The sequence below is a fragment of the Coloeus monedula genome (genome assembly GCF_965178545.1).
Source record: "Coloeus monedula genome assembly, chromosome: 21".
NCBI classification, from domain to species: Eukaryota; Metazoa; Chordata; class Aves; order Passeriformes; family Corvidae; genus Coloeus; species Coloeus monedula.
In genome coordinates, this window is record NC_138801.1 from 5194722 (window position 1) to 5217870 (window position 23149).

A 23149-nucleotide genomic window follows, 5' to 3' on the forward strand; every position below is an offset into this window, starting at 1 on the left:
TTTGTGTGCAATTTGTGGGCACTTTATGCCACAGAGTTGGGGAATCCATTACTTTCTGGAAGTGACAAGCATTTGTTAGACTTCCTCCCACAATAGTGACAGAAAAGAGCAGCGCTGTGCTTGCCATCCTCTTTTGATGCTTCATGGTTTGTTATTGCTGTGATAGGAAAACACAAGGAGCAGGTTGTAATGTAAGCATTCCCTGTGTTTATTTGTTGGTGGTGGTGTGGTAGCCTTCCACTTGATCTTCCAGGAACGTGAGGAGAGTGGAAATCAGGATGACATATCTGTAGTTTCAGTCACAAAGTTCCACCCCGTGTGCTCTGTGAGCAACACACTTTGCTATTACAGAGTCCTAATAAACCAATTAATTAAGAACTATTCCTGTAAAACACACTGTGCTGTCACACTGATCCAAACTTAACCAGCAGCTCTCCATGACAAAGATTTTAATAACATTTAACCATGGTTTCTGTTAGTCCTTTGACCAGTCACATCATGATGTATGTGGTGTGGTGGTCTTGGTTTTGTTTGCCCTCAAGACACAAGAATGCTTTTTACTGCTGTCCCAGTAACCAGTCCAAAGTGCAGCAAGCAGCTTTACACTTGAAAAACTGTAGCACCCTTTCAGGAAATATCTGCGGCGCCTCAGATTTTTTCAGCCTGCTCACACATTCAGAACCCCGGACAAGCAGCTTAAGATCTGAATGAGATTGTTCACCAAATGAGTTGGTGCAGCATATTAATTTGCTGGTGCTTCTAAATGCCTGCAGTGTTACAAGAGTCTGCAATGGCACTAAAATACCAGGAGCTTTGTTGGCTCTAAACTCCTTAAAAGAGTTTTAAATTCTTGTCTGCCTGCCGTAGCCTTACCAGCTTTATAAAGAATTTGGAGATCTGTATTTCAGAAAGGTTGTGCATCCTGGGCTTGGGAAAGTTAGTAAGAGCTTTTCCTGGTAGTATTAGTTGTCTTGGAGCTTGATTGTGCTGTAGGTTTTACTGTATAGCTGATTATATGAGCCTCCTATTAGTGCCTTTATCTAGATGCCAATGGATATGTTTATTGCATGATTTTATACATAGGATTTTTGTTGAAAAAGTACTTGCCTTTGCAGTTAGGTAAACTAACATCATGTGGTTTTAATGAGGCTGGATGCAGTCAACCTGATTTTATGTGCATTTTCAGTTTCATTTTAAGTTAATATTTAAATGCCAAAGTAGAACTGATACGACATTAAACCATTTTTCTTTTTTGGTCTTTGTATAGTGAGCCAGCATCCTCCTCCCCCAAATCAATATTCTGCCTGGCAGCTGGAGAGGGATATGAATTGTTTTCGAAAACTACAAAAAGTTTAAAACTTTAGAAGTCTGTTTTCAAGGTCTTGATATAGATGATGTTATTTAGAGGATGAACCCAAATATTTTAGTGAAAGCTAAAAAATTCAGTATTCCATGCTGTCCCTTGTTTTACTGGTCCTGGATTTAGGCAAGTATGCAGTTCTAGAAGACGGGGTGAGCAGAGGCAAGTGGTCAGACTGGTGTGACCCAAGTGTGGTTTTTAATCTTGGCTCCAATAAGCGCTGCTTTAAATTGGGTAGTGATTTTCTTCACAACTCTGTCTGAAAACTATATTAATAGGAGACTGTTTACTGATATAATTCCCATTAGGATTGTAAAGATATTTCTTCAAGTGCAGTGAAGGCTTGAAATCTATGTCATGGTATCATCATTGTTATAGCGTGAGTTATAAAATATTCACATGTGTTTTTGGAACCTAAGGAAATGAGATTGTTGTCACAAGAAAGCTGGATTACCCTTTTGCTTAGCTAGACTCACCTATCCAGCTTAGGAGCAGAATATCCTTGCTGGGGGAAGCAGTCCTTACTTAAAGGATCAAAGGATGTTGTTCTTCTAGCTCAGGATGGCAAAATGTCATTTATTCCTAATGCTTAGGTTTCCAAGCCATATTGGTCAAAAGAGACTGTAATTGTTAATTTATTTCCATAAAATGTTCTGACTGTTTTTCTTTGAGAGGCTGGAGGCTGTGTAGGGAGCCAGACCAAAAGGTTTGGACAGTCTGTAGCTGCCCTACTTTCTAGAAACTGTAATTTTAGGTTGTCTTGGTTGGCACAGTATGGTCAGCACAGTGAACTTGAGCTTTGTCTGCTGGGGCTCGGAGCGTGGCCTCCTGCAGCATCCTTGTGGCACAGCCAGCAAACCACCGAGCCTCGCTCGCCACGCTGTGGTTCCCCACGTGTCTCTGATTTCTGTGAGCTGGTCCCAGTTCTGGATCTGTTGGAGTAAAGGCAGCACTTAGCACAACGAGCCTGCTGTTAGACCTGGGGAGTCTTTGCTGCTGCTACAACTTGCTTTAAATGCTCTTTGATCAGGTGCTCGGACACTTAGAATTGATGGATGGTAGAGATAATTGTGCCATAAACTCTAGTTCTGCACATTTCATGAGTGTCATTTATGGGTAGGGAGCTCTGATTTCTTGCATTTTACAAGGCTGAGTGACACGTGGTCTCTTATTCTTCTTGTGTGAATGTTTGTTTAGTGTGATGGAGTGAAATTTACCTCTTTCTTGCATTTGTCCTATGTCCCGTGGAGAATGTGAAGTATCCCTGAGTGAGCAGCCCGGATGACTCCATCGCAATCCCGGGCGCATTGTGCTGCTCTATTGACTCTGCAAACCTGAAATGTGTGTGGGAGAACTTTCTCTTGTAGTCTAGCATGTAATTTAATTGATGTTTGTTTGGGAATTTGCCTCAGATTAAATTATTCATTGTCACCACTGAATAAATGCTTTGTCTGCTTCTGGTGGATCAGCACTTTGCACAATATTTCCCCTTTCTTGTTCCACCTACTTTGATGCATTAATTTAGTTTTGCTGCAGTCTTAGTACTGAGAGCCGAGAGAGGCTTCTGTTGGGAGAAGGGAGAGACCCAGTGGAGTTTGAGAGGCTTTGTACAGTGATTATGAAGGGAAATGGGATTACTTTTCCTCAGATTTGAACTTTATTGTAATGCAAGTTCACACTATAATTAATGGGAGTTGTTACCTGAGGGTAAACTTCATAGAAATGGCATAGAAGTGAGCATGTGAGAATAGGAAGATATGCTCTCTTCCTCCAAAGGATAAGAGACTGAAGTTATTGGAGAATTATTATCAATAGCAATTCATGCTTTGATGCACAGGTGGATGTTTCTGATCCTTAGCAAGATGTGTCAGTGGTAGAGTTGCCACATTAGTTTTGGTCTGGCCATATTTTAGCTTGGTAATTCTATGCCCATACAGGTGATGTTTTCTTTTGTAGAGGAAGAGAAGCATGGCAAGGATCAGCTTAAATTCTGAATATTTTATGTGAGTGGGATCAGACTGAAACAATCTTTTTGACAAAATCAAGATAAATGGCCCGACTCTAGGACATTGTAGAGTGCAGATTCAGCTGGGGTTAAGCTCTTCTCTGAAGTGTTTATCAGTGAAAAACTGAGAGGAGAAAGGTATTGGATAAAAGGAAAATACGTGACAGGATGTTAGAGGACTGTCTTGGTTGCCATTTTTACAGCTACAGGAAGGGCTATGTCTTACTGTAATAAAGCTGCATGAGAAGCCCTAATAGATGGATTTAAGGCATAGAGTCTCTACAGCTTTCTTTTGGCTCTTTGCTTATATTGTATTTCTGGCCTAGTTCCAGAATTTATCCATTTTTTTTTGCCAGTGCAGCTTGATTCCACTCCACAGAGTGGAGTGTATGAGTACATAATTCTGAATTATGAAATGCACTTTGAACAGAGTTTGTTAGCATATTTTGAAGTGACCAACTTTGTTGTTTGTAGACATTTTAAATGTTATGCACTCTGACATTGTCATTCTATCTATTGCATTAGATTTTTGAGTTGCATATATCTCTGATAATCTTCCTGTTCTGGAAACTTCACTATTTCTTGGATCAGAGTGGAAGCACCTAATCTAATTTCTGGGTTAAAAATGGAATGCAATGGCAGATAGAAATACTTCAGGCATAGCAGTAATCTTATTTGGTCTTGAGTGTGAAGTGGCTCTTGAAAAATCTAGGATTGTATTTGTCATGTCATGGTATTGAAGGTATTAAATGCTTTTTGAACCCCATTTACAAAGAAGTTTTTCAGCAGTTTATTCCATTTAATTTGGAAATCAGAGGAGGGAACAGTCAGTTCAGACGTTCACTTTTCTTTTGAACTTTACGAAGGGTTTGGAACACGCTGAAATGGAGGGGCTTATTTTTTTAACCCTAGTTATTGTCATTGCTCCAATGATTCCAGGAGGCAGTCTCAAGCTAAGCAGAATTAGTGATTTTTACAAAATTTTCATTTTCCAGGTGTCTGCATAAACATCCTGGCAGGACATGGTTCCTGCACTGGTGTTTGGTCAGTTCTGGCTTCACAGCCAGGGGAGGAGGTGAAAAGGAGTATCAGGAGTAAAGGCTGTTGTGTTTAGCGAATAAATACATCTTTGCATTAACGTGTGTAGGAAAGAGCTTTGCACACGTCCTCAGTTTACACCCACCAGAGGATTTATTTAGTGGAGATTAGAAATTTTGCTGTTGAGAATACCAGGCATACCTTGTGAGACCTTTGCTGGTTTTTCAACTGTTATCTTTTTGGGCTAATTTTGATAGAGGGAGATCGAGGGCTCTTATTTGCAAAGTGTAACAATGTCACTGATTGGTTTTAAGTGGTTATATAAAAAAATAAATCAAATTAATCCCCCCAAAACCCTTTTCTAAACTCCAACTGTGTGCTCAGAGCTGAATCGTATTAAAAAAAAAAAAATTAATACTAATGAAGAAATTTTGACTTTGAGGATGCATAGAACAACTTGGATATTCTACATGATGAAGCCAGTATGGCATTGGTTTGCGAAGAAGTTGGGCAAAAAGCTAATTTCCCCAAAAAACATTCCCACAGACTGCTGCAGTTTGAAGTATTGTTCTTGTGGATAAGATTCTGCTATTGTGATTCAGAATGGTTTTGGATCAGAGGGCAGAATTGCCTTTTTTGTGTGTGTTCTTTTAAATGCATCAGCAGGCTTGTTTGGCTTTCTATTGTAGTTATCCATGCCATGCAATAAGCAGGAACACTCTATGGCTCATTTTTAATAATCAGTACACAGCTGCCTAAAGGGGAAACCGTGGGCAACAGCTCTTGTTGATCTTTGTTTTAACAGCTGGTATTATTAAGGGAGAGCTTTGCAGACTGGGGGGAAAAAAAAAGAGGATGAAAATCAGTCAACAGTTAATCCAAGATGTGGCCAGACAGCAAAAGATTTACTGGGAATTAGTTCTAAAATTGCATTTGTTCAAATAATTTCAAAAGAAACGAATGGGTGTGTATTAAATCAGGGAAGTGGGATGGTGCTGGGGAACAGTGAAAAGTTGCAACATTTGTCAACTGAAAAACCTTCCTGGAACAACAGCAGCGTATATTTAGCATTGTTACCATGCTGCAGCTCCTGGGGGAGGCAGCTCGGATCTGGAGCTCTGCTGCAGCTCATGATTTATACCCTCCCAGCAGCAGAGCCCCACAAACCAGGAGGATCTGCTCATTTTCAAAGCTCTTGTTTATAATGCACGGAGCAGTGAATCCCTGTGGGTCCTTGCAGCTTTCAGGCTGAAGCTCTGGATACTGTCAGCAAAAACGAAATCTTTATCCCATTCCTGTTCCCCCAGGATGAGCAGAAGGAGGAGGTTAGCATTGCTTAGTTTTGTTTCTTTGGTTTTTGTTTTTGTTTTTTTTTTTTTTTAATGAGTTTTGTGGGTATAATTAATGCTAGTGGTAGAGATGCATCATCTCCCAGTAGATTTTAGTAGTTATGAGCCTTTGCTTGGCTAATGAGTCTGGATTTTAAAGTCTAGATTCTGCTGTTTATCCTCACACCTAGTACAAATAAGTTCACTTAAATCAATTGAATTGCACTAGAATCACCAAAAGAAGCAGCATGTGTATGTTTGTCTTCAATTTAAATAACTAAACAAGTGCATAAAAAGGTTGAAAGGCACTCAGTCCTTCAATAAAAATAGTCCGACCTTGCATCTGGCATTAGTTGAAGTTTCTCTCTCATTATCTTGTTCTTTAAGAGCATTCTTACATCCTGGGTTGTAATTTGCACATTATAATGTATTTTGAAACAAAACTGTGTCTTGTTCTGGGGTTTCTTGAGTGTGTTTTATAAGCCGAATTGTAGGTTTGAAAAGAAATGCTCCTTTCTGAATGGACTGCTCATGACAGATGGTTCTCATTGTGGCAAAGTCATGCAGTGCCTCAAACCTCTAAGTGTATAAATTTATTTGAAGGAATTGAATCACTGCTGCATCATGGCCATCTATGAAAAGTGTCCTTGGACGTAGCAAACAGTGATTTTTTGAGCCTTGCCTTTTCCTTATTCAAAGAGAACTATAAAATTCGTTTTCAAGAGCATGAAACTGTGACACCTCTAAGAAGCACATTTCCTCTTTCAAGAGATGCAGCACTATCTTTAGAAGGATCTCCCACTGATAACAGCAAGTGATGCCTCAGTATGGCCTTTTCAGGTAACTTTGGATAAAACCAAAATAGCACGTAGATAATGCTCCATGCTGGATGTACTTCTGTCCATGCTGTCCAGGGCATGGCACCTACATAATTTACCATCAAAACCTTGCTTGTTCCAAGAAAACAAAGGACAGTCTTATTTGTCCCTCACTATCCAGTATTTGGTTCAGTTGCTGTTTCTCTTAATCACCTGTTGCTCATCAGCTCTGTCCTGCTGCAGTTGAGCTGATCACATCCTTCTGCCTTCCCACTCCCCAGAATTAATCATTCCTCTCTGTTATCTTACCTCTTTCGGCATCTTTCTGAGGTGTTGCAGTACCAACAACCACATCCTCTCTCTGATGGAACATCCCCCCTCTCACCTTCCTTCCTGGCTGCTGTGTTAGCACAGTTAACTTGCCCTGTTGCTAAGGAGGGACTACAAGTTCTGCTTTACCACATCCTTTGCAGGATACAAGTGGCGTAGGGGGAGGAGGAGGCTTGGTTTGACACCAGGATGGCAGGGGGGGAGGGTTTGGGGCTTCAGTTGGTTTGGGCTCTGGTGAGGAAGGCTCTTTGCTGTAGTGGTAAGAGCAGCCCTTGGAGGCAAGACCAGGAGGTTTCTTGCAGGATCACCTGCTCCTGGAGCTCCACTGCTTCTGTGGCTTCTGACTCAGCCTTCTGGCTGCTGCAAAAGGAGCAGTTGCACTTCACAGTTTAAGCTGTCAGCAGAGAGAAGGAGACACTGAGATGTTGAGAGCATGCATGTGTGTGTGTGTGTGTGTGAATGCCTTGGCAGTCGATGACATTGGTTGTACTCGCACCGGGAAGCTTCTCCCCGTGAACCACGTGCTGGGTTTTGCAAGCCTTCCATAATAGGTGTTAAAGTGGGTCACCATGGCAGGAGTATGGCTGTACTCCCAGTGACCTCTTCAGCAGGCAGAGGTGTCCTCTTGCCGACCTGTTGCTCTGTGCTGCTGCCCAGGAAGCTGCTCTCCCTCCCACCCCTGCTTTGGGAGCTTGGTGTTGGCTTTGCTGCTGTTTGCTGCCGTGGGCTCTGTAACCCAGTGCTGTGTTCTAGTCTGGTGTCCCTCTCTACGAGGAGGTTTAACCTTCACCAGTACAAAGCTCACCTTTTTCATTAGTGGGAGATGTACCTGTGCAGCTCTGCTGTAGGTGGACGTTTTTGTGAGATGTTGCAGTCAAATTGGTTCCCTGTCAACCCTGACAATCTGGTTGTACTCCCAGGACTGGCCTTGCCTCAGAGCAGCTGGAATATTCATGTTGCTCTCCAGGTGCTGGCCTTTGTGCCAGCTGCTCATGGCTTTTCTCAGAAGTGCTTCTTATTTGAATTAAGTCAGGTTTTCATTCAGGTAGGATTAGGGTATGGCTGAAACATGCCTGTGGGACAGCACCTTGGCTTAATTAGCAGGAGGGGTCACTTTTGAGTTTGTGGAAGGTGGTTTTTGGGGTGGGGATGAATGTGGTTGGTCTCAGAAGCAATTACAAGGCTGTGCAAAGGGCCTTGCTATTACACTGGGGTAATGTTATTTTCTATCCGAATTAAAACAGGCACAAATATTAGAACTTGCTTTCCAGCTTCAGCAAAATGCTGAAGAGGGTAAGCATTTCAAGGCTGAAACATGGCCCAGAAACTGCTTATTATTATTATTATTCATAATGTCTGTTGAAATAAGCAGGACAATTAGAGGTGAGTTTATCTAGCAACATGAAAGGTATTTCAACCTAAAACATAGTATGTTTCCACTCTTGCTTTCTGTCAATTCCCCTTCACACAGGTTTGAAATACACTCAGTTTCCTAATGATGCAGCCAAGAATCTTATGTTTGTTTCTGTGTTCTCCTAACTAGATCAACTTCCCAGGTGAATAGAAGAGATAGGGCTTTATGGAAAAATGTGTTTAGGGGATGGCAATGAAAGGAAGGTGGAGATGGGCAAGTAAGATGGCTTTTTTCTCTGGGCTATTATTCAGCTCAAGCAGAAATTTTGCCTGTTTAGGCACCCTGGTGAAAGGTCAGGAAGAATTTATTTAATACACGAAGGGTAAAATGAAATTAAGCATGTATGGCTGAAGAGGTGCTCTGCAGGACAAATGCATGTGATCATAAATAGCTCTGTTAACAAGAACCGGATGTATGGGGGAATGGAAGGGTAGGCTCAGAAAACAACCAGTGAAGCCACAGCATCGTTTGAGTGTAAACCAGGCAGAGATGGTGTCCCTGCCCCATCCGTACGTGCTCCATGGTGCTGTGAGTGCTCCTTGTCTCTGCTGCAGGAAGGGAAAGGTTGGTGTCCTGTATTCCATATATAAACAGGGACATTTGTTTAGTGTCATTAACTGAGGGTTTCACTGACTGTTGCTGACAAGTTTTGTGTGGGAAGTTGATTCTCATCAGTAGTGGCTGAGTCACCAGATGCTGAATTGCTTTGGTATTTTCTACTCATCTCTGTTTTCTGGAAGCCTCTTGCAGTGGTAGCCTGTATTTTATGCATTTTCTTTCATAATTAATTTGCCTGGAGACTGTTAACATTTGCATATAGCTTTATTGTAGGTCTCTGAGGATCTGTGATCTGAATTCCTGTGTATTCTGCCAGCACTGTAGTGCCATATGGGACTCAGCCGAGCCTGCGAAGGGCTCATCATCTTGTTAATTATTTTTATAATTTGAAGTTGTTAAACCATGGATTCTAAAAAAGTAACTTAGAATTTGAACACTGTAATGTATTCTTGATCTTCACTTTAATTCCTTTTTGCCTCTGAAAATGAATGAGAGGTTTTTTTAAAAAATGGGATGTGAGAGGAGAAGGTATGACCAGAGGTAAAAATTAGCTATTAATTCCCCTATTCCTATTTTCTTTTTTATTAAGGGCAGTATGTAAACAAATAATTTTGTGAGGAAACAGAATCAAACTCACTGGGGAATGAGGTAGTAGAAAGTCTTCAAATATTCTTAACATTCAAGAATCCTGGATCTTTTATTGTGTTGCTGTATTAGAATTACAGGGGGAGTATGCTGAATAGAAAGGCTTTTCTTTTGCTATTAGCATCTGAATTTGCAGCATAGTCTTTCTTCATTACTTGTCTCTGTGTTATTAGCATTCTTCTTAATTTCACACTTCTGCACTGTCACCTGTGAAAGCAGCACAAAGGGTGACAGTGATAATTCAGCCTGGATACTAGTACAGTAAAGGCTGCCAGCTCAGTCTACTCTGGGCAGGTTTGACAGGAAGATTTAAATTGCAGAATTAATTGGTAAATTCTCCCAGAATCTAATGTCTTGTTCACAGTTGAAACCAAGTAGAAACCCCAGTCCTTGTGGCCTGGCTGTGTGGTGGAGCTGGGCAGGGTGAGTCTGTCTGGCTGCAGAGAGACTGAGGCTGCAGCTCAAGAGAAAAGTGAGGACAAACCCTTTATTTCAGTTATGTTAAGGCTGAAGCCCCTTGGTGGCAAATGAAGGTCCATCAATGGATCTGAACACGTGTGTTGAACTATTTTGCAATAGATGGAAGCCCTCTAGAAAGAGGAAGGAATATCTCACTGAGCTGATCTTCAAAGGCCTCATGAATAACACTTTATTGCTCAATAATTGGTTGTACTTCATGTTATATGGCTGAGAAATGGGAAGAAGGTTTTTCTTTTGGTTTTTTTTTTTTTCTTAATGGCTAACTTTCCTGTTCCCAAAATACTTCCTGTAGCTGGGGAATGTGACTTCAGGAGGGCAGTTGAGAAATGAAGGGGATTTGACAGCTTAAAGTAACCGTTCAAATGAAGCGAAGCAAATGGGCAGCTCTATTTCCATTTTAAGCATTGTCAGGGTAACAGGCATGCAGCTGAATTTCAGAAAGAATGCATGGAGGTTATTTGGGCAGTGGTAAAAGCACCAGGAGAGAATTAATGGAAACAGAAACGAGGTTAGAAAATGAATTTAGAAACACACTTTGCCTTAGGGTTAAAATATTTAAAGCATTCTGGGTACTTGGATGTCAAACTCCTGTTCAAGTTAATGACTGAAGTTCTACTTCCCTCTTTTGAGCTTCGATTTTTGTGTGCGTGCTCAAGAACATGTTCAGCTCCAAACAGTTTGTTTTAAGCAGCAGAGGCTCTGCTGTCCCACCTGTGTGAGTCAGGTGGGTCAGCTCCTGTATTCCAGCTCCTCCATCACCTGGGCAAGTGTTTGTATTGGCACATGTTGCTGGCTTTGGGAAGGAGGTGGAATCTGATGAAGAGGAGTAAGTTACAGTTACACAAGTAGTTTAATTACATGGACTTTGTGACGGTCAATTAGAAGTCTGTTCTTTTCAGTAAGCTGATACCACAATAAATACAGGCACTTGAAACTGGGAGAAGATGAGGTTTGGCAGGTTGGAAGGACATAGTAACATGAAGGCTGTGGTGGGAGCCTACTGTGATACATAACTCGCTGTCAGTGCAGTATTTCTGCTCAAAGAATGTTCTTAGGTGTGAACCAGTCTCTGAGCCAGAGGAAAGTAGTGAATTCTTCTAGAAAATGTTTTGGTGTTTCTTTTTCAGAGAAAACAGGTGCGGTGTGACCTTTTGTTTCTCCTTCACTGTGGTCTGGTGGGAGCATTTTTACTGAACATTGCATCATATTTCTTGCCTTGTTTTCTTGAATACTAAAGCCCTGTGGAGTTTATTGTTGCCTAATGTTCTCCCTGACTGGAAGGGTAAGGATGCTGCAAAAATGAACAGAGCAGAGTCTGTATATTGAAACTGAAAGTTGAAACAGCAGCTCCTGGGGCACCTGAGCCCTTTTGCAGCTGGTGACTGAACCTGCAGAGCTGCAGTGGCACAATTCACCTGCCAGGGCTGGTGCACTTTGTGCTGAAAGCATGTGCTATTTTCATTAGACTCCAGAATAATCGAGGGGGTTTTTTTAACTCTTCAGATTCCATCCCATAATGCATTTTTGTAATTAGCTTTGAGAAAAGTAAATCAATTTCTAAAAAGTGGTTTCAATATTGATGATTTGAAGGCATGATATTGTTGTTAACTGTTCTCAAAAATCTCTTTTTCAGAGGTGTTGTTTTTGCATTGATTACATGTATTCCTGGACTTTGGGATTCTGTGAATTGCAGATTATGCTGTATGATCAACACATTTTGTGTCCTCTGTCATCCTTATGATTCATTAACTTTAACTCAGGGCCTTTGCCTACCTTCAGTGTCCTTCCAGATCCATGGAACGAGAAGGGCAATCTCTGTTGTGTCCTTCTGGCTGTGCTGCCCTTCCTTTGGAATCTCATGCTCAGCCAGTGATGGTGTTGCCAATTTTACTGACTTTTTTTCATCCTCAAGGCACTCAGCAAAGGGAAGGGACAATGGAATGTGTGACCCCAGTGTAACACACTGCTGTGGGGCGTTGGCTGCTGAGTGAAATGGCACTTGGGCCAACGCTGTTCCATGCCCAGAAAAGAACAGAAACTCTTCTCTTTAGCTGATCTGAAGAGTGTTAAACTTCCCCTTGCCTCTCTTCTTGATAGTGGAGGTCAGTGCTTGTACTTTATCTTGCTGAGGTGGTTCTGCCTAGAGCCTGGCACTGGGCAAGTGCCTCATCTCATTTTATAAATAGAAATTTAGCATCTTCCCCTGGTTGATCTGTCCGACAGCTGCACCACCGTGTGCTCCTCTTACACTACTCCTCAGGGAGTTTTATTTCACCAAACTTGGCCTAGTGAGGCCTTAGAAACAGTCCAGCCAGTCCCTCTGTGGGATGACAGCCCACACTGAGGCAGCTACATGGCGCCATTGCTGGGTTTTTATTCAAACTCTGATCTAAATGATGCTCTGAAAATTGATTCAGGGTGGGCTGATGGTGGGAGGTTTGGACAAGCCACCACCAGGGTTGCCTTTCCAGGGTGAACCTGCTCTATCTTGAAATCTGGATTACCTTGAAGGGCAGGATCTCCTTGAAAGGCATTCTTTCCTCTGGGAAACCTTGACCTTTCCTCTTTGGATGGGGTCACAGTAGGGTAGTAAGCTAGTTTCTTGGTACAAATATGATCTATCTGATAAAGATGGTTAAATTTGCTTACAGGGTTTAAAGCAGTGAATTTCCCTGCCTGAGATTTCCCTTCTCTAAATCAGGAGTGTGTGAATCAATGTAAACTTGTGACTAATGGACTTCCCTGTGGGGTATTTATTTTATATGCATGTGTTTATGTTAAATAATGTAAATTGTGGAAGTGTAGGGTGTGGGAGAGCTAGAAGACCTCTTTATCAGAAACCTTCAAAAGGCCATGTTTGCACTACTCTCCTGACTCCAGCATAATCCCAGAGATGGAGAGGTGGTATATTTGAAGTTGAGCAGAAGGTGCTTCTCTGTGCTGGCATCAGACTCCAGGCTGAGCTGAGCCCTCTGGCAGGAGGAGGACCAGTATGTTTCCCCCGATCTTGTCTTGTCCCCAGCTGTGAAACTGTCTGAAATTGAGATTTGTATATACTCAAATATGTACATTCTTAGTCTGCTTGTGCCCTTTCTGCAGAATGCACACATCCTCTTTCTGGGCGACTGATGCTAAACTGGTTCAAGGGTGATTTCTACTGCTGGAAGTCAGGCTTTCATTCTGTGTAGTTTTAATTTTTTTTACTTCAGTTGCCCTTAACCACTTTCTCATAGGTCCTGGAGCACTTAGAAGTTCTTTACTATTTTTGTAACTTTATACTATTACTTTTTGCTATTCTGCCCCCAGTGCCTCTTTAATTGACTAAAACCCACGTAACTTAAGTTGAAGCTTAGTCTGGTTTGGCTGACTTGGTTTGAAATAGTACCTGATGCTAAACCAGAGCAAGCACGCAATGCACAAACCCTGTGTGCTATTCCACCTGCCTTACCTGCTGGTTTAACTTGCTTCTTGATGGTGTTTTGCAAATTTTGTCTTCCCCTTCAAATTACAGTTAAGCAGTTTTATTAGCAGGTTTATTTTCTTTATTAGCTCCTGTGTACATGACTGTATTCAACGTTGGCAGAATCCCTCCTGCCACCAGTTCAACTCACTGTCACAGCCAGATGTGCTACAGAGCAGAAAGTGGTATTGGATAAAAGCAATGTATTCACAAACCAGGCTTTGTTGTAGCCTCCAGTTATTTTTCTGCTCTGTGTCTAAAGGGAGTGGGCTTGTCTGGCTTTTGTAACTCTGTGATAGCTCTGCAAACTGAGTCACAAGGCCAGATCTTTTGCAGAGAAGTATCACTTGTGTCAGAATCTTTGATAGTGGCAGTTCAGCATCTGACCCAAATCTAGTGCCGTGTGTAGTTTTTTGGAAAACATGGTAAATCTACTTTTGTAGATTGTGCAAACTTGCTCTCTATTTTCCTTGTAAACAATAATGGAACCTGATGCCAAGTAAGTCAGGCTGATATTAAAGCCCTTGTTTATTTTACAAGGTATTTCTGTCAAAATAAGTATTCACTGTATCGCAGTTTAAAAATTATATTTCAAGTATCGTAGAAACAGTAACTTCTGCAAAGCTGTGCAGAATGGATGATTGCGGAATTTGAGTGCTGTTGAAGTAACCAAATTTAAAAAAATAAGGTGATTATAATTGAAATCTGCAGATAGTAATAAACTGGCTTGGATAATTAATTTGGATTTAGAGTTGCTTAATTTCTCTTGGCATTTGCAAATCCCAAACTGACTTGTGGAATGTTCTTGATTTTATTGAAAACATGTGTGACTGTTTTTGAGGGCTACAATATTTGAAGAACAAAGTAGTATTTGTATATAAATGAAGGTGGACAAGAAAACTTTCAGAAAACGTAGCTTATGTCATTTTGGGGGGCATCGTGTCATCTGTTTTGGAACAAAACAGGCTACAGAGGAATTGAAGTCTGCTCTGTAAAAAGATTAACTGTTCTCAATAACATTTTAAATTCATAGCACTGACAAAGCTGGAGTCTAAATCTACAATATTCATATGAAAATCAGAATTATTAATTGGGAGTAGATCCCAAATTCATGGAACTTCTATTAATTCTTCAGAGTAAAACAAAATACTGTCAAGAGCATCTATTTCTTATCCTACGTCTAAGTATGTTTTTATATTAGAAGATGGTATTTAATAGAATTGCCAGTATTTCTGGAATGAAACTGATTCAGAAATGAGTAATGAAGAATGTTACTGAACTGGGCTCGTGGTAAAATACAGATTTCTGTTGATAAAAAACCTGTCTCACCATAAAAGTATCTAACTGGTAATGGAAAATATTAACAACACTTTGTATATGGTGATACTCCCTTTGGAAATTAATTTTAGTTGTCTCTATGTTTAAGGAGACTAAACTATTTTTTTTTCTTTTTTTGATTAATTGCAGGACCAGTTTGACAACTTAGAAAAACACACGCAGTGGGGTATTGATGTTCTGGAAAAGTACATCAAGTTTGTAAAAGAAAGAACAGAGATTGAACTCAGCTATGCAAAGCAGCTTAGGTAAGTTGATATGTAAAGTTCTGGACTTTGAGTTGCAAATCTCTAGAGCCTGTAATCAACTCTAAGTTTGCTGTGTCAGTGGTGATTTTGTTTATAATAATGGCTTTTAGAAAATAGCTTTAATTTAGAGATTGGAAAGTAAAAGTTAATTTAAGATCTTGTTGTTATATCTGCTAGTAATCATATGCTTTGCAAAAAGAGAGGTTATTGAGGTGGCTGAGCAGCACACTAGGGCTTACTCACGGTTTATGCATGATTAATGGCTCAGGCTTTGAGGACAGCATTGTAATGTTTTCCATGAAATTAGGGCTGCTGTGCACAAATGCTGAAGGGTTTAAGAATTCAACAGAATAATGATCATTTGTTAGGAGAAGTTTATGTTTTCCTGTACTAAGACAGGCCCTTTTTGAACGTGCATGGGGAGAAACTGCAGGTCAGAAAGTCAGGCCCAGCCCATGGTAATTTTTCCTATGTAGTTAACAAGGTTACAGCCTGAGATTTGAATTACAGTTTTATAACCTTTTGAGGTGTCTCCTGATCAGAGCAGAGATCTTTGTGAATTAATCTCAAATAATTCCTGCTGGGCACTTTCTACATGTGCATGTGTGGTTTGATTGTAGACAGAGAGGAGTATGTGTGAACCAGACACAGAAAATGTCTTTCTTGAGGTCAGATCCTGGGGAAGGGGTGCTAAGAATCCTCCCACAGGAGAAGGTATTACCTTGCTTTTCCCAGTAAGGTAGAAAAAATTGAGAAGGGCTTAGAAGGAAGAACAGCACACAGCTGGTCCTGCTGCTGCCTGTGGGGCAGTATTTTTGGCAGCCAGTAGTGACCAGTGCTAAAGTGGAACTGCTGGAGTTAATTGGGAAAGGGAGAGCAGGAATAATTCTTCCTAACCCCTCCAGTAAACTCACCTTTTATTTGCATGGTGATAATAAATCTGAGAACTCTTTCCGTCTTCTTGGTTTTTAAAGAGATGGGATCTGAGGTTTCAGTTGATCTGTGTATGTAAAACACAGTGTCTATTAAAAAAAAAAAAAAAATCACCCAGAATTTGCTTGTGTTTGAATGGATTTGAGATGCACAATGGCCTGTGATTTATGAGGAGCTGGTAGTAGATAAATCCCCCCCCTTGATGGCTGTGTGCTTTCCCAGGGGAATGCCAGGAGGGTTCCCCAGGGTTTCTGCTACAGACAAGGAGGAAATAGAAAATGACTCGTGCAAGAACAAATTGCTCACATCCTATGGAAAGGAGCAGAGATTGAATTGCAGGGGCAAAATGAGCTGGAACAAAGAGAGTGTGACTGGACTGGGAAAGCCCAGAACAGTATCTGTGTGAGCTGGCCTGTCTTAGGAACAATCCTGCACTAGACTTGCTGGATTATTCAGGATGACGCATTCCAGGTGTAAAGAGCTTAGTTATTAAATTAAGCACACAAACAAAATGTAATGAAAGTGAAAGATGGTTTTACCTGTGACCATGTAGAAACTATGAATTCCTGAGCTTTATTTCTTAGTGTGTCCTAGACTTCCCAAAAAAAACGTGTTCAATTTTTTTCTTGCCTCTCTGTATTTTTATGGTTTGAGGACAAATACAGCTGTCCCCAAGGAGCTCTTAAACACAGGGCTGCTTGGAGGCATCTAAGAAGTTAGAAGTATAAAAGAAAAACCCAAAAATGTAGACTTGTCAAGTGTGGAGGTAAAACAGTGCTGGGCATTAAAAAAGAAAAATAAATCATGCATCTGCTTGTATTTAATAAGTGTCCTTAAGCCTGGTGCAAACTTTTTTTGTACCACATCCATTTGGTGTGAAAGGGCTGCATCACGTCACTGCATGTCATAACATGCAGAAAATACTATTAAAAAGAGACAGAGTAACTCAAGGTACTCCTGTGGATGTAACCCAGTTTTGTTTATAGTGTAAGTAAAGCTGCTGAAATTTATTTCTTTCTGTGAAACTTGTATTTTCTGTTCCATCCCTGGGTTCCCTAACTGGCTGTTTCTCCTCTCTGACTATCTACATCTCAGCCTAGTCATCTATTGAAGTTTAATTTTCTTCTATTTAAAAATGTTTCTTTTCTTCCTCTTTATAATTCTGCAAATGTATATTTATTATTTTCGGTTAGACCTACATACCATTTACAATTAGCCTGGTTTGAGAGTTCACTTCAGATCTGATGTGATTTTTAAAATTGTTTTGCATTATATTTGTTGGATCATTAAGCTAGGCTAGGAGGGAAGGGATGTAGAAACTATGGTAGAATGCTTTTTCTGTCTTTTAACTTCTGTGGGGCACTGATGTGCCGGATGCTGTGCTCCCAGTGCTGAGGTGGTGTGTCCTTGTCACTTCCCTTGCAGCACATGCACTCAGAGCATCACAAAGGGTGTCAAAACCCTTGCCTAATGTGATGATGGATAGATAACCTCAAGGAAAATGTGTTGGAAAAAATGCTTCAGGTGTCAGGATAATCTGAGAATCAGAACCCCTGATGTCTGACATCTTTCTCTCACATTTGTCACCCAAGTTGAAATAAGGGAGCAGAGAAACAAGCTGGAAAGGCAGAAAAAATGATGCAGAGTGAAGGGCAAATAGAAACACTCATGGTGATGGGTGCTTAGGGTAGCACAGAATCTTTCCAGAACTGGTGTTTTACTCCTGGTCTTTATTATGTGAGTTCCCTCTGTAATCAGTGTTAGCTCTGAAGGTGTCACTGCTTTGTGACCTTGGACCTGGGCAGTGCTGGTGGTGACATTGCCCCAGGACATGCTGAACTCCAGCAATACTGGATTCAGTATCACTTGTGGTGGTTTTTTGTGTGTAACTGGTTAAACCCCTACATTTGATTTTAGAAAAGGAAAAAAAAAAATCAAACAAATATATAGACTCAATTTGTGTGTTGTGTAAATTGCGTAGAAGATAATGAAGTGTTTAACCCAGCTGCTAATCCTTGGTAAGTGGTTTTTGTCTGTGAAAGCAGACTGTGGGGGTTTTTTTGTGAGTTTTTGTTTGTTGTTTGGTGTTTTTTTTTTTGGCCTCAGCTCTGTAGCATTTCTGCACCTTTTAAGATTCACAGGAAGCCAGTTGCTGGGTATGTCAGAATTAATTGGGCAGTGTGACAGTGCAGGGACATTTGACTGTGTGAAAATGCCTTATTACTGTAGCCTTATGTGCTTGTTTTCTTGTGGTTTTTCCTTTCCCTTTCCAGCAGGTGCATGGAAAGAGGCATTTCCATGGCATACAAAGGGTGCTGTAAGATTCATTTTCATCATGCAGAACAGTTTGCAGAACCCTTCCCATGCTGGTGTTTGGTGGAAGCTGCAGAATTAGAGAAGTTCATTTTTTCAGAGCATGCTCTTGAAGAGAAGGCACAGACTGAGAGGGAGAGACTCATTTGGATCCCTTCCAGTTGAGATACTTAAATTTTGAGGAACACATGTTTGTCTGTGCAAATCTGCCAGCATTGTGGCTACTCCTCTCTTGGGGCAGATGCTCCTTAATTCCTCAGGGAGAACAACAGGAATAAGAAATGTGAGATGAGAGGCCTTGCTCTCTCCAAGTCAGCAGTAAAACCAGCATCAGCAGGGAATGGGTTATACCTCTGTAAAAGCAGTTTCTTTACAACTCTGTGTTCTGGGACCTCTCTAAAGAGTTTGGCATGGATAAGTCGATAAAACTCAGTCCTCCTTTGGACAATGATTCCATCAATACTCCTTGTGTGCTGTTCTTAATTGCTGAAGCAACCTTGTAAAACTAAACCAAATGGCTTCCCTTTCACAATAGGATGAGAGGCTGCCAAAGGGAACAGAGTAATATGGCTCAGTTTAGGACAGAGGAGTATTGAAAAGGCCATAAAATTGCTCAGTGAGATTTGTCAGCTCTGTGGTGTGTGCTGGTTAAGGGGTGTGCTGCAGTGCAGTGCATATCGTGATGCTGACACCAGCAAGCTGCACTGAGGGCTGGCTGGGCAGCACACCTTCCCAAACCCCTGGATTTGCTGCTGCTGAGGGGCTTGCAGGGCAGTGAAAACCATGCAGTCACTGTCAGATGTACTCACAGCAAGGTTCAGGTTTCTTATTTAAGATACAATCACTCCAAGAGCATGTTGGTGTTTTAAAATTAAATCAGTAGTTGGCTGGGGGATAATGAGATGCAATCATCTGTGCTAATTAGGATAATCAAATGTCACACTTCCCCCAGCATTGGTTGATAATCACAAAATGATCCCCCTTTTGCCATCTCAGTGCAGCTTCCCACAGCTTTATGAAGGTTTTTTTTTTTTTGCCTTCTAATCATCCTGCTAAAGGCAGGCAAACCTGCCTGGCCAAGACTGTCATCTGCTGCATCAGATCACCCTTCCTTGGGATGACTTGTACTCTAAAAGAACCTCTCCTTTAGATCAGGTGAAGGAGATCTGTGCATCAGCAGAACCACAACCCAGGTGTATTGACTCCATGACCTTAATTTAGCAACTTCTTGGGTTCAGAGTCTATTACTTTGTTGTAGTTACAGAGCCTGGAGCACAGTGCAACCCATTCTTTGAGTGTTACTACAACAAAATCAAAGCCTGATTATAGTCATGCTTCTAGAAAGCATGATAAAAACTCCTCACAGAATGTGTGTGCATGTAAAGGTCATCAGGAAACTTCAAAGGATATTTTAAAATTTAATTTTATGTATCTCTATTTTTAATTTTAGGAACCTTTCAAAGAAATACCAACCCAAGAAGAACTCCAAAGAGGAGGAAGAATACAGGTATGTTCATGATCCACTGCTGGGTGAGCACGTGTTGATAGAGGAATGGCAAAGTTTGGGTCATCCCCTAGGATTTGGCTTGTAAACCAAAGATTTTAAAGTCCAGTGTAAGAATATAGAAATAATAGATGCAGAAACAGGCTTATGTGGTTAATACTAAGGAGTGGATTTGGTCTGTAACTACTCAGTTCCCTTATGTTGCAGTTTCTGGCTGCCTGGGTTGGGGGTTTTGTTTCATTTTTTCTTTAATGTGCCTTAAAACCTTCAAGCCAGACTGATCCTGGCTCTTTGAAGTGAGCGACCACATTCATATCTGCTTTCAGCAGGAGCAGAAATAGTTGTTAATTTTGGCATGAAACTCAAGTACTCTGTGTAAGTATTAAATTACTCAAACAGGCTGACAGCACAGCTTAGTAACTTACAAAAGGGGTAATGCTCTAACACCACAGAGGCCTCCTGCAAAGCAGGGTGGAGGATAAGGTTTGTACTCCCAGTATCCTGGGGCTTTCTGCTGTTGAAGGATGTGACACAGCCTCACCTGTCTGCTTTTGATTCACCTGCTCAGACCTGTGTCCCCATGGCAGGGGATTGATGTGCTTGCAGACAGCAACAGGGAGCTCAGCTCCTTCTCTGAGCAACATGGTCCAGGTGATGAGACACCACAGGTCATTGAGAACATTCCTGCCCTTGGGGAGAATATTCTCTAAGGAGAACTTTCTAGAAGATGAGCTTCCCAACAGACTCTAAACCAGAGTGAGAATCTTTCCTCTCAGAGCACCATAACCCTGGAGTTTCTCAATGTCAGTGTTTTGTAATGCAGCTCTGAATAAGGCATGGCAGGGGCTGACCCTCAGCCTGGTGTTTCAGGAGGTTGCTCTGCCTCTGGAGAGCCCAGCAGCAGCCTCAAACCCTTGACCTTGAAATTTGACATGTTTCAAAAGAGTTTGGATGTGGGTGCCACTGGATGATTACATTAATACAGATTTTTGGGTCAGCCCCCCAAGCTGCTCTATACAGCTACTCCAGTGGCTTGTATAACAGAGATAACAGCCTTCTTGCTTGCTTTTAAATTTATTTTTAGTAACATTGTTTGGGAATCAGTTATTTATGCTATTGTTTCCTGAGATATTGGTATTTACACAAGGAAGATTATGTTACCAGCACAATGGCTGTTTTGGTCTGTACCCAGGATTAGGAATAAATCTGCCTTTGGATAGCTCTACCATAAATGGGTATTTTGAGTTTACTACAATGGGTTTTGACACATCCTTCATTGCTGAAAAAGGATATTGGAGTTGAATGATTCTATGTGGCATGGCACAGAAAATCCTGTGTATCCTTTGCCCTTTATAAATACAGTGTTCACCTCAGTGTAGTTACTTCATGTCTCAAAACAAGGTCTGGGGATTTGTCATGTGACCTTTGGGTGCCTTGGATGCTGCTTTGAGACAAGCTGGCTGAAAATCGGCTTTTTCAAGCTCATTGTCAGTCTGTAGTTCTGTGCCTTTTATACCTTGGGATTTTTTTGCAGCTGGGGTTTCTTTCATTTCGCATCTTGACTGTGGATGTTTCTGCTTGTAATGGATTATGTGTTCAGTCCCTTTTAGTCCTTTTTTTTTGTTTAGTTTTTCCTGGTTTTATTTTATTCTGATGTGTTTTTCATCCCTATTTGTATCACTCCCATCTATTTCCTCTAAATATCTCTGTCTTTGCTTTGATTTTTCACCTTTAGGTGATGTTACCAGTGCAGGCCACTACTATTTAATAATAATAGTTTTTCTAGTATGTACTAGTGTCTTGCTGCTGGTTTCCAGCTGCCCAGCACAGCCAGCTGGGGTATTTAAATGCAGCTCTGTTGGCACTGGGATGAATATACCAGTGACATAATCTGCTGTTTCGAAATTTGTGTGCACAGATGTTTGTTTCTTCCTTTCGATAATACATGGAATGCTGTATGGGAGATTATTTGACATGAAAAATAAACCTTGTGATGGAAGGTACTAAAAAATACGGGTTGACAATGAACACTTGGTAGTTAACTCACTACTTATTTGAAAACATTAAAAAACTGTATATGATTTAAATCAAATTTACGCTGTGAAAAACTTTCTTTTCTAGGCTATGCTGGCCAAAATTTTGCTTGCTTAGACAGGATTTTGCCAGGTAGGATATACTGATGACTCTGTGCACTGAATCGTAGGACTTGAGAGAGTGTAAGTAGAAATGTTTGGTGAATAGAGATTAGAAAACTGAAACCCCAGAGCTGTGCTGATAAAGAACCTGGCACTCTAAAGCAGTGATATTTTAAGAGCCAGTGTCAAACTGTCTAAGTTGAGATAGATTTATCAGACAACTGTCAGTGTGTGGCTTCCTTCGGAGAAATTCCTTCCAGTGAATCTGTGCTAATTCATACCCAGTCTCACATAGCAACGCTAAGTGCTTAAGGAGGATCCCACCTCCCTTTGCAGGGTGTCTGTCTGAAGAGAAAGGGACTAAAAGCAAAATGCATTTCTGTCCTTTGCAGGTACACATCAACTAGAGCCTTCCTAGCCACTTTAAATGAAATGAATGACTATGCTGGGCAGCACGAGGTCATTTCAGAGAACATGACCTCTCTGATCACTGGAGAGTTAACACGCTATGTGCAGGAGCTGAAACAGGAGAGGAAATCGGTAACTGATCCTTTTTTATTTATTATTCACAATGAATTGCTATTTAAGACAGCTAATTAGTGGTAGTGGAGTTCAATGTTAAGTGAGATTTATTTGTAGTTAATAAACATGAGCTGTGCTAATGAACCAAGCATTTAAGAAGTGGGTTATGTGCCCTGGCCGAGTCGCTGAACCATTTGAATCAAATGTTATAAAATCAGACAGCAGTGCCTGCAGGAGAATCCCTGCTAAATAAGGTCAGAGACCCATCTGTGCTTAAGGCTGTGTTAGCCAAAAGCTTGCTTAGGGAAGAGTCCAGCAGCACTGTGTAAAGCCTGAAATAAACAGAGGAACTGCAGGGCTGAGGCTGACTGAGAGAATTATTTGGATTTTGATTCACATTTTTGTGCTTCTCAGCCAGATCTGGTCAACAGAACTCTGTAAAAAAGTTATTTTAATAAGAAATAGGGGGGTTGTCTTGTTTGGTGAATGTGGCGAATGTGGTTTTCAACCTGTTGTCATTCAAGACAGAATTAATAGCTTCACGTTAGTGCTCTATCTCAGCTGGTACTTTAGGGACCTATGTGCCTGCTACAGAGAATGTTCAAAGCTGATTAATTTGCACGTTGCCAGCTCTGAAAAATGGGTTGTTGAGATGTGATTTCCTTCCTTCCCTTGAACCTTTTTATCTCCTGGATGTGTGAGCATAGGAGAAGGATTCTAAGC

General features: G+C 41.1%; 1 protein-coding gene across 14 annotated transcripts in view; it reads left to right on the plus strand.

The window, feature by feature from the left end:
- FNBP1 (formin binding protein 1) overlaps positions 1–23149 on the plus strand; it is a gene marked incomplete at its 3' end in the record, with an annotated part of 94592 nt that overhangs the window by 14669 nt on the left and 56774 nt on the right. For all 14 annotated transcript variants that reach the window (XM_082295287.1, XM_082295288.1, XM_082295285.1 and 11 more), the window contains exons 2-4: positions 14904–15019; positions 19716–19772; positions 22297–22444. In XM_082295287.1, coding sequence (XP_082151413.1) covers positions 14904–15019; positions 19716–19772; positions 22297–22444 — 321 coding nt within the window. The remainder of the gene's footprint in view (positions 1–14903; positions 15020–19715; positions 19773–22296; positions 22445–23149) is intronic.